This window comes from Microcaecilia unicolor, chromosome 6, assembly GCF_901765095.1.
Source record: "Microcaecilia unicolor chromosome 6, aMicUni1.1, whole genome shotgun sequence".
NCBI classification, from domain to species: Eukaryota; Metazoa; Chordata; class Amphibia; order Gymnophiona; family Siphonopidae; genus Microcaecilia; species Microcaecilia unicolor.
Genome location: NC_044036.1, coordinates 341,545,729 through 341,563,701, shown reverse-complemented (window position 1 = coordinate 341,563,701; position 17,973 = coordinate 341,545,729). Strand labels below are relative to the sequence as shown.

Sequence of the window (17,973 nt, the reverse complement as noted above, 5' to 3'; positions counted from 1 at the left end):
CAGCTTAAATTCTGTTTTACTCGTTTGGGATCTTACCCGGTACTTGTGACCTAGATTGGTCACAGTTGGAAACAAAATTCTGGGCTTGATGGACCTTCGGTCTGACCCAATATGGCAACACTTATGTTCTTATGTACATTGCGAAAATTGATATTCCAATCACAGAATTGAAAGTAATTCATTTTTCTAAACCACAAGGGACAGAGAAAGTTACCTGCTTATAATATATATAAACCGATTTGGTTGTGCTACAGAAGGGTAGCATATCAAGTCCATTGCCCCCTCAAAACCCAAACCTTTCTATCCTTATTGTCTAGTCATTTGTTTTTCTTATTGTGATGGTCCCAGGCTCTAGTTTTGGCTGTCTTCTAGCCATCTTTTCTTGACTCTGTTTTCAGGGTCTCCTGTCCTGTATATCTGCCATTTCTCCTCTTGCTTTCTGTCTTTACTTTCTGTGCTACATCCATCTCTCTTCCAGCTTTCTTCCATTTATGTTTCTGCTTTTCTATCTTATGAATCAATCCTTAATTTCTCTTGTTTTGCAGCATCTACCTACAGCTTTCTCTTACCCTCACCGTAGCCCTCTCGTTCTTTATCTCTCTCCTTCCCCAGCCTTACTCTCTAGTCTTTGGCTAACTCTAACCTCCCTCCCACTCTTTCTCCCTCTTCAGCATTTCCCCTCTCCCTCTATCAGCATCCCTACTCTCCCTGTTCCCTTCTTCATGTCCAGTATCTCCTGTATCCAGCATCCCCTCCCCTTCCTATTCTATTGCCATGTCCAGCATCTCCATTATCTTTTTATCCGCGTGTATCGAGCATATCCCCTCTCTCTCTCTCTCTCTCTTCACCCCATTTTTCTATTATCCCTCTCCCCCCCCCCCCCCCCAATGTCGGACATGTCCTCCATTTCCCTATTCTCCACTGCTTCTCTCTATTCACCCTGTTTTTCTATTATTTCTCCCCCCCCCCCCCCCCCCCCAAATGTCAGACATGTACCACATTTCCTTATTCTCCACTGCCCAGCATCTCTCCATCCAGCATCTCCCCTGGCTCCTTATTCCTCTCCTATGTCTAGTGTTTTCCCTTTGTGTCGCCTTTGCTGCCTCCATGACCCCAGTTCGCCGCCAACTTCTCCCTGACCGGACCCAGTTCAGGACTTCTGACATGTTCCAGACTGAGCAGTGGAATTCCCTCTTATTTATTTGTAGCATTTATACCCCGCTCTTTCCCACTCGATGGCAGGCTCAGTGTGGCTTACAATAAATGGGAACATATCTACAGCTGACCTTATCTCTGTGCTGTTGTGGCCTCCTGAACTCTGTGTGGTACTTGCGGCAGCACCAGAGATAATAAGAGAAATGAAACACCAGGCCTCATTCAGTCTGTGAGAGTGCGGAAGGAAAGTGTCTGCCAGGGAGTCTACATCAGAGGGGGCGGGATGCTGCAGAGACTTTTTGCATGCTTACAGGCTAAATGAGGCCCCACGTTTTCTTTCTTTTACCGTTGGTGCTGCTGCAGGTCTTGGACAGGGGTGAAAAGGCCGCAACAACACGGTGGTAAGGTCTGGCAGCAGGTAGGGAAGGGAGATAGTGGCTAGAGCCACCCAGACTGGCCAAATACCCACCCGTTGGCAACCCTATTTCCATTTTATTGCCACCTGATATCCTTTGAGGGCATTATATCTCTAACTGAGATGTATCCAGAGATGGGGAAAAAAATCCTTCTGTTAAAAGTTAATTTTCTGCTGGGGGGGGGGGGTGAAAGAGACAAGGATTTCATTTTAACTTCAGTCCTCTGCAGCTCAGTCTTCTCTTTACTGTAATAGGAAATCCTTTTGGTGTATTATTTTTCTCTTACTGTCAGGGTTTGATTAATGGCTCTTGCACACAGGAGAAAAATAACTTTGGCTATGTGTGTTCTGTGCATCTAATTATCCAAATTTCTTATTTATAGAGATTTTGTGCACATTAGCTTGTAGGTATGATGTCTTCTGCCCTTCTGTATCCTGACTGTGTTATCATGCGCATGTGATTCCAGGAATAATGTTCAACTGTGACATTCAGCTACTTAATTAGAGCAGCAGCTTGGCCTATGCGAAATGTCCAAAGTGGAGTTCTTGAGCTAAAGATGTCTGTAGTCAGGGTGGGGAGTTGCAGGATGATACCTGAAAGGGTCTATTTAGTGTGCTTTTCATTGGAAGGTCATGTACATAGTGCTATAGCATCAAGACAGAACTGTTCAAGAGGGTTAGGTGCTCTAGGCAAATATTCAACTTGCCCTCTCAAGTTCCATAGGTTTCCCCCCCCCCCCCCCTAAGATTCTGTCATTAAATTTAACAGTTATAATTATGGTAAATGTCATCACTTTGCTCCTAAAACAGTCCTGTACAAATGAATACACGTGTAAAAGGAAGTGCTGAGAGCTTTTTGATTTTGTGTGACTTTCAGGACCTGTCGTTTTGCTCCAACCGGCCTGTAATTTCCCAGATCACCCAGGAACCCTTTTTAAAAATCGGCATCACATTGCTCACCCTCCAATCTCCAGGTACTACGGACGATTTTAACAACAGGTTATAGATCACTAAAAACAGATCAGCACTTTCATGTTTGAGTTCTTTCAGTACTCTAGGATGTATACCATCCAGTCCAGGTGATTTATCTTTCTAACTCCTCCCACGGCTTCCAACTTAGACAAGTGCCTTGTCTACCCAATGGGTTAGTTGAGGGCCTTCACTTCATGCTGTGCTAGATTACTGTAGTTAGTGGAAATTGAGGGAGCCTCTTACCTGTAAGTATTTGAAGGTGTGTAATACTGTATGTTACGTGTTCAGCCTTCCAGTGAGAGCTGTTCATGCACACAGAACAATCTGTTTCATTCTTCGTGCATCTGTATTATGCAATGAAACCTCTTTAATCAGAGTTTGATATTTGAGACCTTTACTCTGGGTATCTTAACTGGTCCTGTAAATGTTCTGTGTATGTTTGATATCTCCCTACAAAATACACATTTATTTTGAGGACTAATACATCTGGTTCTGGTTACTTAGCCGTCTGCATTTGTACGTGGCTTGCTCAGTGTCTGGGACTCAAATGCTTAAGGATTGACCTAAGCTAGCCCGAAAAACAATGGTGGAGGACAGAGTAGAAATCTGGCACTAAATTCAAATGATTTCTCACGTAGCTTTCTTCACTTAAAATAGCAAATTCTGTTGTGGAACAGAGATGCCTGTACAGTGCAAATTTAGAGTGGAGGTGTAGCTTAGTGGTTGGAGGGTTGGACTTGACAACCAGGACTGCCCAGTTCCAAACCCACTGATACTCCTTGTGATTTTGGGCATGTCACTTAACCCTCTACGCCCCCAGGTACAAACTTAGATTGTGAGCCTGACAGGGAAGCAGGGCCGCCGAGAGACTAGGCAGAGCCCGGGGCAAGGCTGCCCTGCCTCCACCGCTGCAGTCCGCGGTCTCACCTGCCTGCCTCCGCGGCTCCGGGTCCCCTTCATTCAAAGCGGCAGTTGCAGATTGCGTCTCTTCTGGCCTTCCCTTCCTGTGTCCAGCCCTAGCCTGATGTAACTTCTGCTTTCCGTGGAACTCAACTTGACCTACTAGCGAAAAGGTTCAAGTTAAATCCCAATAAACTTTAGAAACGTACTTGCAGCTAGTCCTGCTCTGCATGTTCTGGTAGCACGTTCTTCTTCTTTGCAGTTGGGTTAAAGTGAACCAGAGAGAGGGGAGGGGGGGGGGGAGCCCTTGCCCAGGTCATGTGGAGAGTTATGTGAGATACTTAACAGCCTGCCTAATCCCTGCAAATAGGTTTGAAGTGGGTTACAGTACCAAGAAACCAGCTACAACATCAGGAAATACAGATTACACTTATTTTAAAAGAAATTTAGTAAATAAGATTTAAAGTTTTCCAGAGAACAGGTCGTTAAAGTTCAATCGAACATCCTGCGGCAAACAGTTCCAGAGCTTTACAGAATAATAAATGAATTTTCTTAGACAGATTTAGTCCTTTTGCAGATGCAAATGCTGATACAGGACTGTCCTTGTTCCGACTATGTCTAGTCACACCTACTGACTAAGATGGGAAGACTCTCTGGGGAGTTACCCATCAAAATTTTATGAAAAACAGACCTTAAAAGCAACTGTAGTTTTGACAGGTAACTAGTGCATCTGTACCGACAAATGCAACACATGATCAAATTTAGATTTTCCATATCTCAACTTAGCTGCCGTATTTTGAACTAGCTGTAATTTACTAATCAGTTCGGATGAAACACCCAAATACAGAGCGTTAAAATAGTTCAGTTGCAAAAGAGTCAACAATTGGACAAGAATCCTAAAATGCTCTATATTATTTAAAAAACAAAACTAAACACAGCTGTTTAAACTAAAATGTATTCATGTATTCATATGCCACGACCTTTGCATACAAAAGTACACAGTGCTGGAATGCACTACCCAAAACCCTGAAAACCACGAACAATCTAACCAGCTTCCGCAAAGCTTTGAAAACGCATCTCTTTAACAAAGCTTACAAAAGTCTCCATCAATGATACAACTCTTCCCCCAATTCACCCAAACACACCTAAACACAAGCTTCCGCCCAACTACCACCTCTCTTACCTCTGCTTTTGATCAATTATATTTAAATTAGGCACTGTCTTTATCATAACCTACTCTGTAAGCCACATTGAGCCTGCAAAAAGGTGGGATAATGTGGGGTACAAATGCAATAAATAAATAAATAAAATGTATTCAGTTAATAAATTAATCTGTGGCACCATACTCAAAGATGGATCTAGCAACATCCTTAAGACTCTTGAGGATCTATCAGTCCTCAAAGAAAGTCCATTACTAATAGACAGATTCAGGGATCAGCTCATGATTCAGACCAAACCAGCGTCTGTGGCAGAAACGGAATTAACATTCATATGTAGGGTTTCAAGGTCTCACTATGTGGAAGTGGCTTGGAATCCATGCCCGTGATCACGTGAACAGTTGAAATACACTTGCCTCACAGTTGTAAGCTGCAGCCGTTAGACTAACAGATAGTTTCAGCCCCCCTTCTGCAGGAATGGGAGTTCTTGTAATATGAATTATTCTTATCTGGTATATGCAGAACTAAGGAAGAACTTTAGTCCTGGGGCTCTATATTCTGCACCCCCCCCCCCCCTGAGGGCGATGAGTGATTGCCTGCAGGCTGTTTCTTCCTCCTCCCTCACCACACTCCATGAGCTCAGCTGTAAAGGGCGACTACACCATGTGCTGTCAGGTGGCTTGTAACAAGTGAATCATTTCCAGTTTCTGTGCTCTGCCCTCTCTGTTTCCGGGTAGTGCACAGGAGTCAGTTCTCTTCAATTTTATGCTCTGTCAATTTGGGTTGTTGTTTTTGTTCTATTATCCCTACGTGGGGACACAGAATGTTTGGAAGCTTGTGTGTCTGTCCCCTGGTCTTCCCAAATTTTATTATCAAATATGACACCATTTTCATTGTTTTCACAGCAGAAGTCCTGCTCCGTGTTTACTGATTGTACTTCATTCCAAAGTCATCCCTCTCGTGTTATCCCTATCACTAGTCTTTTTAAAGACTAGATTTGGTTTTTGTTTTCACACATTCTTCTCCAGTTTCATAATCAAGCAGCCAACTCATACAGACTCCTGAGGCAGGCATTGTTGTTGAAACATGGTTCCATGTTGAGGAGTATTTTATCCGCTATTAAAAGATATCTTTTCTCACCATTGTCTCCGTGATGTTTTGGAAGAGTCCTGTTGATCATGCTACTCCTCTGTTGCTACACGTTCTGCATAGCCGATCCAGTTTTTCCACCTTGGTGGTTTTCTGCTACCATTTTCAATATGGCAGACCCCCTTCCCAATGACTTCACTTAACCAAATCAGGGAAATTGTTTTATTTATTTATAGCATTTATACCCCACTTTCCCGCTCGATAGCAGGCTCAGTGCGGCTTATAATGTCTAGGTACATAGTATTACAGGGATAGCACAGGAAATGGCAGCAGCAGTCAACATGTGTTCCCAGACCAGGGTCTCTGCATGACTTTCCAGAGTAATGGGTGGGGGGGAAGGGTGTTGGTAAATACACTGAATAACACTGGGGGTGGGGGGAGTTGATTGGTCAGTGAATGCAGGCCTCTTCCTGACTGATACTGCTGGGTGTAGGTCACAGTGAAACCTGGATGTGTATTACTGTCTCTCCATTTTGGATGACCGAGGGATAAAAGGGGCACTCAAGGAAAATATATTGAGTTAAATTAACAAGTTAGAAAGATAAATCACCTGGACTGGATGGTATGCATCCTAGAGTACTGAAAGAACTCAAACATGAAAGTGCTGATCTGTTTTTAGTGATCTATAACCCGTTGTTAAAATCGTCCGTAGTACCTGGAGATTGGAGGGTGAGCAATGTGATGCCGATTTTTTAAAAGGGTTCCTGGGTGATCTGGGAAATTACAGGCCAGTAAGCCTGACTTCATTGCCAGGGAAAATAGTGGAAACTAATGTAAAGAATAAAATTACGGAACACACAGACAAACATGGTTTAAAGGGACAGAGTCAGCATGGGTGCAGCCAAGGGAATTCTTGCCTCACTAATTTGCTTCATTTCTTTGAAGGCATAAATAAACATGTGAATAAAGGTGAGCCGGTTGATGTAGTGTTTTCAGAAAGTGCCAGAAATGGGTTTCAGTGCTGATGAGTCAGAGAAACTGAGTCAAATCTCTTTAAACCTGGAAGATGTAATGAGGCAATTTGACAAAAGAATAGCAAATCACCTAGATCAGATGGTGTACAGCCCAGAGTACTGATATAATTGAAAAATGAGCTTGTACAGCTATTGTTGGTAATATGTAATTTATATTTAAAATCCAGCATGGTACCAGGAGATTGGAAAGTGGCCAATGTAATGCCAATATTTAAAAAGGGTTCCAGAGGTGATCCAGGAAATTATAGACCAGTGAGCCTGACGTCGGTGCTAGGCAAATGTTAGAGACTATTATAAAGAACAAAATTTCAGAGCATTTGTCATAAGCATGGATTAATGAGACAAAGCCAACATAGATTTAGTCAAGGGAAATCTTGCGTCCCTTTAATTTCCTGTTCTAGTTGGATTGAGCAAGATGTGGGTCACAGAATAGCCAGACGCTCTGGGGCTCAAATTTGCAGTCATGCTACATAGGGCCCTCATCGTGCCTTTTTCCTGAGTTTTCTCTTCCAGTTCCTAAATCTTTTGTCCCTTGTTTCACTTCTTCCACTGTTGCTCTTTGAGACCCTGGAAAAGTTACTTCACGCTCCACCACCTTAGGTACAAACTTAGATTGTGAGCCCTCCAGGGCAAGAAAGTAGCTACTGTACCTGAATGTGATCTTTGCCTTTATATAAAGACAAATCCGTCCAACTGTTTTTTATTTAAATACTCTTAAGACACGGTGTGAACTTGTCATCTCTGCCTTTACGCCATGCTTGTGTGGTTGGGTAATAAGCTGGTTAGAAACATTTTTAATAAAAATAGATAAAATATGCCACACTTGTGGATTGTGTGTGTTCATGTATATATCATTCCTACATGTCATGATTTGGCATATTCTTGATGCATGAAATTACTAACTGCTCCTGATTTCCCTGGCTGTGTTCCTCAGCTCATGTAAAAGATTTCAAATCAGACAGAGCTTTCAGCGCTTATGATTCCATGTGGCTGAAACACAAGCTGTTTTGCTGCTTTTCAAGCCCTGTAGCTATAAATCTGAAGCACTCAGTTGGCATGTTGCCTCTTTCCCCTTGTGCCCAGAAGGAAGAATTCTCTGGGGCCAGTGTTTAGTATGTCACTGACTGTTTATTTGGGAAACAGTGTATAAATGTCATATGTCTCGCAGTAGAAAACCCACACACAGAGTCCCTTCCATGAGGCATCAGGATGGGCTTTATTTGTGTTCATTGTTCTCTTACTGGGAGTCTGAGTTGTGCCCTGTTCTGGTTAGATTCTGGCTTGCTCTTGGGTACGGATGGGCTGTGCGGGCGAGGCACACACAGGTCATGGTTGAGGACAAATGTGTCTAACTTATATGCTGACTGGTCCTTCCTTCACCTGTGAACAGAGAAAATAACAGTGTGTGAATTTTAATACTGAGGTTAGAAAAGAGCAAAGTGGCCTGGTACCTTAACACAGAGTCTGTCTGTCGTCTGTTTTCCACAGCATAGCCCGTTCTTTGCTGAGCAGCTGACTGCCTTCCAAGTGTGGCTAACAATGGGGGTCGAAAACCGCAACCCCCCTGAACAACTCCCAATCGTCCTTCAGGTGAGTGGCAAAAAGGAGACAGTGGCACTTTTTTCTGTCTCATTTTAGTACAAGTAGGTACTATGCAACATTTATATATCATCCCAAGGTGCAAAAGTGTGTTGCAGGCAGACAGAAGACCCGATTACCTGCTTGGTAGACTTTATAACCCTGTTGGTGCTTGGACACCAGTGGTGTAGCCACAAAGGGTCTTCGGGGACCTGGGCCCCCTCACTTTGGTTTCAGGCTCCCTAAAATAGTTACCGGGGATCTTCTATGGCTGGCAAGGATCCCCAAATCCTGCCAGCTGAGAAAGTCCTTCATTGGCTGCCTGGCACGCTGTGGCACTGCTCTTTCCCCCCCCCCCCCCACCCCAGTGCATGCTTAGTTTTCGCAAAACTGAGCATGTGTGGGTTGAGGGAGGAGCAGCTCAGCAGCCCACAGAAAGTGCCATTGCCTGCCAGGCCGCCAGTGAGGGACCTTGTTGGCTGGCAGGGCTTGAGGATTCTTACCAAAAGCTTCAGGTATTTAGAGTTTTGGGGGGGTGGGCACAGGAGCACAGCAAGCAGGGCAAGGGCAGGCAAAATGTTGTGTGTCCCCATTCCCTCTATAGGCTCAGGCCCCCGCAAAATTGATGGTCTGGTTACACGGCTAATGGAGATTAAGGAGAAAACATGGATGCTGTGTAGTCAGGATACTAAACTAGCATGATCCAAAAAGATACCGCACACAGTGTGGAGGTACCACACAGAGTGTGGAGGTGCACTTAATCCCCACGAGACAAAGTAAAAGAAAGCAGAGGAGGGGTGGGGAAGATCGGCTCTTTCCAAACAATGGAGAAGACGTATGATTTTAAATAAAAAGTAATGTTTATTACAACAGGTTGACTCAACACAGCCGTGTTTCGGCGCTGTGACGCCTTTTTCAGGAGTCTTCCAAAGGTTTAACAGTATGACATATAACGAATGAAGTCGTAGTTACACGTCTGTCATACTGCTATAGTTTTGGAGAGATGGAATTGTGTATTCCTCTGTGCATTTTCTTGTGGTGTGTTAACTATTCAAGCACCTGTTAAAGCTTTGGAAGACTCAACACAGCTGTGTTGAGTCAACCTGTTGTAATAAACATTACTTTTTATTTAAAATCATATGTCTTCTCCATTGTTTGGAAGAGCCTATCTTCCCCACCCCTCCTCTGTTTTACTAAACTAGCATGTACACGAGTCTGTAAATTTTTCTCGTTACGGCTTCTGCTGTAAGTAATGATTGTTGGTTGTTAGTCAAGGTTGTGTCACGTTCACATAAGACTGAGCCATGAACACAGGAAGCGCACTGCACTCTACCTTCTCAGGAAACAAATTTGATCTCTCATATGATCTTACGGGATTCTCTGCTTAAAGGGATCTTTTCTGATCTCGCTTCAAAAATGCAGCGTGTAGAATTTGCCAGTGTTAATCCTACCCCGTAAACACACTTACATTCCTCTGCCTAAGTGTGTGCTGGAATGCAGGCTGAGCCTCTTTTCTTTCTACCCTCTTCTGTCTCTTGGCTCCTATTTTGCGGACAAAAGGAAGAGCCGGGAGTACATCGTACAGGTATCGGAAAGTATCAGATGCCCGAGGTGAACCTACAACTTTGCACTCCCTGAGTTTTCAGACTCTTAGGCCATCCCTGAGATTTTGATAAAGAAATCAGTAATCACCCCTCCCAGGACAATTCTGTAAAAACGTGTAATTGTGACACGGTCCTTTTCAGCTTTGTTTCATGTATGTGTATATCAGGGGCGTAGCCAGACTTCGGTGGGAGGGGGGTCCAGAGCCCTAGGTGAGGGGGCACATTTTAGCCCCCTCCCCCGGCGCCAACATCACCAACAACAACTTTGATACCCCCCCCACCTGCCAACGACCCTCTCGACACCCACCCACCCGCCGACGCCTACCTTTGCTGGCGGGGGACCCCAACCCCCCCCCCCCAGCCGAGGTCCTCTTCTTCCTTCGTTTTGTTTGTGAGTCTTGACATCCTGCTGCAGGACGTCAAACTCACAGAAACAGAACAAAGCCTTGCGATCTGCAGGGCTTCGTTCTGTTTTTGTGAGTCTGATGTCGTGCAGGACATCAGACTCAGAAGAAACCAAACGAAGGAAGAAGACTTCGGCTGGCGGGGGTTGGGGTCCCCCGCCAGCAAAGATATCAGACGGCGATGGTGGGTTGGCGGTGGGAGGGGGGGTTGAGAGGGTCGTCGGCAGGCGGGTCCAGGGCCCCCGTGGCCCCATAGTAGCTACGCCCCTGGGTATATATCTGCCTATAATGAGCCATTTACTTAAATTAGCTATTTGAAAATTGTCCACCTCCTTGTGGATAAAATATTCTCTGCTATTCCTTTGAGTTTGTGTGCTATCGGGATCTGTTGCTTCATTTTTGACCTCAGCTGCATTTTGCCAACTTCACAAGTTAACAAGCTAGGCGATTGCCTAGCTTGCCTGATGGGTAAAGCCGGCTGTGTGTTCTGGCGCTTCACTGCTCCTTTGCTTTCAGCCACATGGTGTTTGTATAAATAATTACACAGACTTGTTCAGGAGTAATTGGAACTGATTGCCTATTTATTCCCTTTCTGATAAAGAGACAATTGGCTTTTCCCTCTTAATAGGAGATTCGGGAGTTGCTCTGTTAACCAGTTCGGTAGTTTTCTGGCCTTCATGCTTTTTTAGTTTTTCTTTTTTTTTTTTAATGCTCACGAATGCTTTAGCTGTGACAATCTCTGCAAGTTTCTTTCCACCCATGCAAGCTGTCTCTCTTGCGACTCTTCCCGTTGCCTCCCCAGACACCTGTAATACCCTTCCAGTACAGGAAGGAAGCAGATTCTGTATTCATGTCACAGGATCACAGCTGCTTGGACAGAGTCCAGGACCTGAGGAACTGCCACTGGATTAAGGGGGATTTTACAGTGTGGTGCAGCTGAAAAATGTTTAACCATTACTTTAACAAATGTTTTATCGCAGAAGTAAATAAACTTGTTGTCATACAGGAATAGACACACTCTATAGCTGAAGGATGGGAATGAAAAGTGTGAGTGGATCTATAGTACAGATATAAGATGACCCAAATGCTGTATCCCCTGAGGAATGGGGGAGAGCTATGAGGACCTCACCTTTGCCCAACTTTACTGTCTCTTTCCTAGTGTCCCTTGAGGGATTTGGTGGGGGTGGGTGGGTTATAAGGGGCTCATCTGTGCCTGGCTTTACACGGCGCATCTGGTGTCCTGTGAAGGATGGGAGGGGAAGGGAATAAGGACATAACCTTTGTCCAGCTTTACCTCTCCGTCGGGGTATCAGGTTTGTGAATTCTGTTCCATGTCAACAAAAAGGTCCATGGATAGGAGCTGATTATCCAGCCATGTGGTTTTTTTTTCAGGTCCGTGCTTCTGTTTCTTCCATCTTGGTCTGAACCAGGCTGAGATCTGGTGCCGTGAGACTTCCTTCACTCTACCTGGGAGTTCCCCCTCCCCCCTCCATTTTCCTTTCCCTCTTTTATTTCCTTTCCTTAAAGGTTTATTGCCCTTACAATTTTGCACACTGCTTTCCAACTTTTTCTAGATATTCTCATCCAGACAACAATTCCTTGAGGTAACCCTCATCTGAACAATTTTTTTTAAGTCTAGAACCTTCACTTTTGAACAAACCCTCTCCACACCCATCTTAATATTAAACCACAGCATCTGGTGATCACTGGATGCCAGATGACCCACCTACTATAACATCAAAAACACTCTCCCTATTAGTAAGCACTAAATCTGGTATGTCCCCATCCTGTGTGGGTTTCATTACCAACAGCTGGCACAGTTCCCCCTATAGAGAATCCAGGCCCTCCCTGCTTCTAAAGGACCCTGAAATAGGGATACCCCAATCAACATCCTGCAGACTAAAATCACCTATTAGAAGTATTTCCCCTTTATATTTTGAATGTCTTCAATTAAATCTCTGTCCACTTCTGTCTGTGAAGGAGGCTTATGCATCACACCTCCCGCTTTCCTGATTGACCCACAGCCTCTTCCTTACCCTTTAGCTCCTGCAATTGTGTGGCATTAATATCTTTAGCATATAATGCCACTCCCCCTCCCCTTCCTACCTTGACTTTCCTAAACAGATTATCCCAGTCATAGTTCTCTGTGATAACCACTGAATCCAAATCAGCCTGAAGGTCTAAAACCTTATTTCCCATACTTTGGGTATTAGTATATTCTGCTTTCTAGACATTGCCCCCTTTTCCCAAGATCTTTTTCTTAGTAGACCTTAATGCATATCTTGAATCCACAAGTCATTAAACTTGTACAGCTTGTATATCATTCCCGATAAACCAGTGCTTTTAATCCAGATGTATGGCTATTGGTTTTGTTCCTTCCCTTCTACAAGAGATCCCCTCACGCCTACCAGCAATGTGAGATGGTAATGAGAGGTAATCGGTGTGACTTATCCCCTCCACACACTGGCTTGTAGGTCATGTTGTGCAAACATGAGACGCTGAAGGAGAATGTCAGATTGCATGCTTTTGTGAAGATGGTGTTTGGCAGAGTTTCAAGCAAATCGTTCAGTATTAGTGATATATATTGCTGTAGCTTTCAACGAGCTTAAGACCCAGAGATCTGCCACTTTCATCTCACAGTATACAGGTGGCGAAGCTGGAGTAAACACTGTGTGCTCTGCCGATTTTTAATAAGTTTGAACGCTGCTGCTCAGAAGGGATTAAATTGGAGTGTCCAGCCTTGGCCCTCGCCAGGTCAGTTTTTCAGGATTTCCACAATGAATATGCATGAGATCTATTCGCATACACTGGAGGCAATTCATGCAAATGGAAGTCCTAAAAACTTGACACCCCCGGACTAGATGATGACAATCCACTGTCGTGATTTGGGATCAGTGGCGTGTTCCTATTTATATTGGTTCCGTGCTGCCTCACCATTACTCCCCCTTCAATCTGCAGATGGCTAACGTAGTAGATGATGGCAGATAAGGACCAGATGGCCCATCCATTCTGCTTGGTTGTCTCTTTCCTTATCACATTAGATAGGTCAATATCTTGATTCCCAATACCTGTCATCCCATGATGAGCTCTTGTATATAAGAACATCAGAATTGCCCTTCAGGATCAACCAAACTCTGTCAAGCACAGCATCCTGTTTCCAAAAGTGGCCAATTCAGGTCACACGTACCTGGCAGGATCCTAAAAAGTAGCAGGATTCCATACTACTATCTCTGGGTTTTCCCCAGATTTACTGTAATAATAGTTTATGGACTTTTCCTCCAAGAACATATCCAAACCTTGTCTATTTCCAGCTACGCTAACTTCTTTCAGCACAGCCTAAAAATTCCAGTTAGAGAAGCAGGAGCTGAACCCTGGTTTCCCTGATTTTTGGCCCACTGTTGTCTTCTAGGTTATCCTCCACCTCTTTATTTGTACCATATGTTTAAGCTCTGTTACTGTGCTGACCTCCCACCAGCTGAGCTGGTAGACCATTCCAGGTCTTGGTATTGTCTGGCCTAGCATCAAGCTTTGTACTATTCCAAACAACCACCAGAACTAGTGAGACCTGTTCTCTGAAACGACTGACCACCCTGTGCTAATTAAAGTTAAGTCGGGTGGTTACTGTGGTTTACCCACAACCACCGTGCAAACTTAGTGTTGTAGTGGCAGTGTCGGCCCACTTCCTTGTATTTCTGCCCTCTGTGTCCCTCTGAAATTCATAGCACTGAGTGAATACCTGCCCTTTCAGTTCTGTTGTGCTTTTGAGTTCTTCATCCCTTGCTTGTCGGCTATTCCAGGTATCTACCAGCCTCTCAGTGGCAATGTATTTCTCACATTTCCTGTGAACCTATCTGTCTGCAATTTCATATCATGACCTCTATCCTTCAGTTTTCTTTGCTGGAATGTTTTGCCTTCTCATATTTCATTAGAAATCAAACAAAATAAAACATGGAAAAGAAAATAAGATGATACCTTTTTTATTGGACATAACTTAATACATTTCTTGATTAGCTTTCGAAGGTTGCCCTTCTTCCTGAGGAGATCGGAAATAAGCAAATGTGCTAGCTGACAGTGTATATAAGTGAAAACATTCAAGCATTACTATGACAGTAAATAGATACCATTGGAGATTCTACATGGAATGTTGCTACTATTGGAGATTCTACATGGAATGTTGCTGCTATTGGAGATTCTACATGGAATGTTACTATTCCACTAGCAACATTCCATGTAGAAGGCTGCGCAGGCTTCTGCTTCTGTGAGTCTGACGTCCTGCACGTACGTGCAGGACGTCAGACTCACAGAAGCAGAAGTCTGCGCGGCCACGTTGGTGATCTACAAGGGCCGACTTCTACATGGAATGTTGCTAGTGGAATAGCAACATTCCATGTAGAATCTATAGAAATCAAACAAAATAAAACATGGAAAAGAAAATAAGATGATACCTTTTTTATTGGACATAACTTAATACATTTCTTGATTAGCTTTCGAAGGTTGCCCTTCTTCCTCAGATCGGAAATAAGCAAATGTGCTAGCTGACAGTGTATATAAGTGAAAACATTCAAGCATTACTATGACAGTAAAATAGATACCATTGGAGATTCTACATGGAATGTTGCTACTATTGGACATTCTACATGGAATGTTGCTATTCCACTAGCAACATTCCATGTAGAAGGCTGCGCAGGCTTCTGTTTCTGTGAGTCTGACGTCCTGCACGTACGTGCAGGACGTCAGACTCACAGAAGCAGAAGCCTGCGCGGCCACGTTGGTGATCTACAAGGGCCGACTTCTACATGGAATGTTGCTAGTGGAATAGCAACATTCCATGTAGAATCTATAGAAATCAAACAAAATAAAACATGGAAAAGAAAATAAGATGAGACGTTTTTTATTGGACATAACTTAATACATTTCTTGATTAGCTTTCGAAGGTTGCCCTTCTTCCTCAGATCGGAAATAAGCAAATGTGCTAGCTGACAGTGTATATAAGTGAAAACATTCAAGCATTACTATGACAGTAAAATAGATACCATTGGAGATTCTACATGGAATGTTGCTACTATTGGAGATTCTACATGGAATGTTGCTACTATTAGAGATTCTACATGGAATGTTGCTACTATTGGAGATTCTGTTTCTATTATTGGAGATTCTACATGGAATGTTGCTACTATTAGAGATTCTACATGGAATGTTGCTACTATTGGAGATTCTGTTTCTATTATTGGAGATTCTACATGGAATGTTGCTACTATTGGAGATTCTACATGGAATGTTGCTATTCCACTAGCAACATTCCATGTAGAAGGCTGCGCAGGCTTCTGTTTCTGTGGACATAACTTAATACATTTCTTGATTAGCTTTCGAAGGTTGCCCTTCTTCCTGAGGAGATGGGAAATAAGCAAATGTGCTAGCTGACAGTGTATATACCTCTCTTATTTTTGTTTCTCCAATGAGTACATTTAACTCACTTTTATTCCCTGTCTTTCTGGTTTGCCACAAAAGATGACTTATGGGTAAAAGCATTAGGGCTGCACCGAATATTCGATTTGATTCGGTCCCAAGTACATTCTTCGTATTCAGCCAAATAGTGATTTAAATTTGAATACGAATAATTCGGGGCTGTACTGTGCTAAGTCCTACTGAAAGAAACACTTGATCTCTGATTTCACGTCGCTTTTATTATTATCATGTTAAAGCTCGATGCCCATCGTTCGTATTCGACCAAATATTTTTTTTCATTATTCGTATTCAGCCGAATAGTAGTAAAATATACTATTCGGTACAGCTCTAAAATGCATAATAGCACATTAAGACATAAAAAACTAACACTAACTTTTGTGTTGGTTCCTGCACCCTTTTGAATGGTCAATGAGACCATCAAACCTCTTCCTTTAACCACATGTCCACTAGTGACTACTGACAACTATTTGTGTCACTAAATTTACAGTAGTCCACACTTATCCTTCTAATAAATAAATTGCCTCAGATTTCAAGACCCTTCTCTACACTCCGTTTGACCTCTTTCTGCTTGTACCACTGGTTAAGAACTCACCATTTCCATACTAATACCCACACGTTCCTCATTAAAGCAGGTAGAACAGTATCCAAACCACACACATCTGACATGTCTCAAGCCTCAATCAGTAAGGGTTTATGTTGCACCCCTTGTATCCTTTTAGTAATCCTTTTCCAAACCACTTCCAGGCTCTGGGACCTTACAAAGGGTTAGACCACAGAATATCAATAAATGCACTTACAGAATTATTAGTAATTCAGGTGCGGTAAAGAGGACAGAGGTTCTCCATCAGAAACAGGATAAGACAGAGGTAATGTCATTGCTTGATGTTGCCAGCACCTCTGACAAAGTGGACTCTGGTCTTGTCCTTCAAGATTTATGCCTCGATGTAGGCTAATATGGCCATCCCTCTGGAAGTTTTCAGGTTTTGTTAGTCTCTGCTTCCAATGACCCCCACAATCAATGGGGTTAGTTGAGCAATGAGAGAGAGTGACTTCCCAAGAGTGCAAGGTATGCCAGTAGGGGAAGAACACCCAAACCTTGGTTCTTGGTCCCATTGCTCTGACCACTAGGCTCCTGCTGCTCTACTGCATTCAAGACAGGATCTCACTAGTGACCTATACAAGGACAATATTACCTTCTTTATTTGCTTCTAGAGATACCTCCACATATATAACTGAGTAAATTTGTTAGATTTGCCAAAACTAAAGGGGTTGCCTGGTCTTCTTTGTTATGCCGCTGTACAACAGGCTTTGTGACGCTGGATGTCCGTCTAAACCAGCTAAGGGTGTTAAATCTGTTGCAGTGTCTTGGCCTCTTTTCCCCTCATCACCTGTCAAGTAACTTCACAATTCTTGCCATAAAGAAAACTAAAACAACATTCTTCCATCCAACTCTCTCTCTCTTCTATTAATTGGAGCACACTAAAAGTCTTGTGTCCCTTTTGCTGCTTCTCTCTCTAACCTGGAGAATAATTTATCTACTGGGTACTTGTGGCTCAGACTGAGCACTGCCAGAGGTGGGTTGCTGGGCTCAATAGACCTTAGCCTGACTCAGCATGGCTTTTCTTATGATAGATTATTGGAGAAGCTTACTGCTGGTAACTCTCTTCACCTTGATATTCTGCATTATCAGCGATTTCCTAAGAAGATACTTCAAATGCTCAGCCTGGATGAAATTCCTATAATCCAAATGGCTAAATTAGAGCCATTTGCATTTCTGTTTCAGGCCCCTTGTCTCGTAAAAGGGCATGATTGCCTAACTAAGTTTATAAGCTTCCCTCTCTGTAAATGTAATGAGGAATCAAATACACAGCGCTGGCTGATATTTATATATTGGTGCTAGATATCCAGGTATAGTGGCATTCAAGGACAGCTGTTTAGCTGATGCTGAATATTGCTAATCAGATAAATTCTGGCACTGTCCCCAGACTGTCCCTACACTCTCCAGATGGCACCTGGGCAGTCTGTAATGATTTCCAGCAGCATTATCCAAATAAAGCCACTGAAAGTCTATGGATGGCCCCGGTCAGTACTGCTCATCTGAGTAGCACTACAGGCTACCTAGATAAGTGGTTCTGATTATTGGCCACTGTGTTTTCAGTGGTATCAGGAGAAGGAAGGGAGCATCACAAGTCAGCTCAG

General features: G+C 43.4%; 1 protein-coding gene across 2 annotated transcripts in view; it reads left to right on the top strand.

Moving 5' to 3' along the window:
- RPTOR (regulatory associated protein of MTOR complex 1) overlaps positions 1–17,973 on the top strand; it is a 466,323-nt gene that overhangs the window by 335,021 nt on the left and 113,329 nt on the right. For both annotated transcript variants that reach the window (XM_030208599.1, XM_030208598.1), the window contains exon 11: positions 8,211–8,312. In XM_030208599.1, the coding sequence (XP_030064459.1) occupies positions 8,211–8,312 (102 nt within the window). The remainder of the gene's footprint in view (positions 1–8,210; positions 8,313–17,973) is intronic.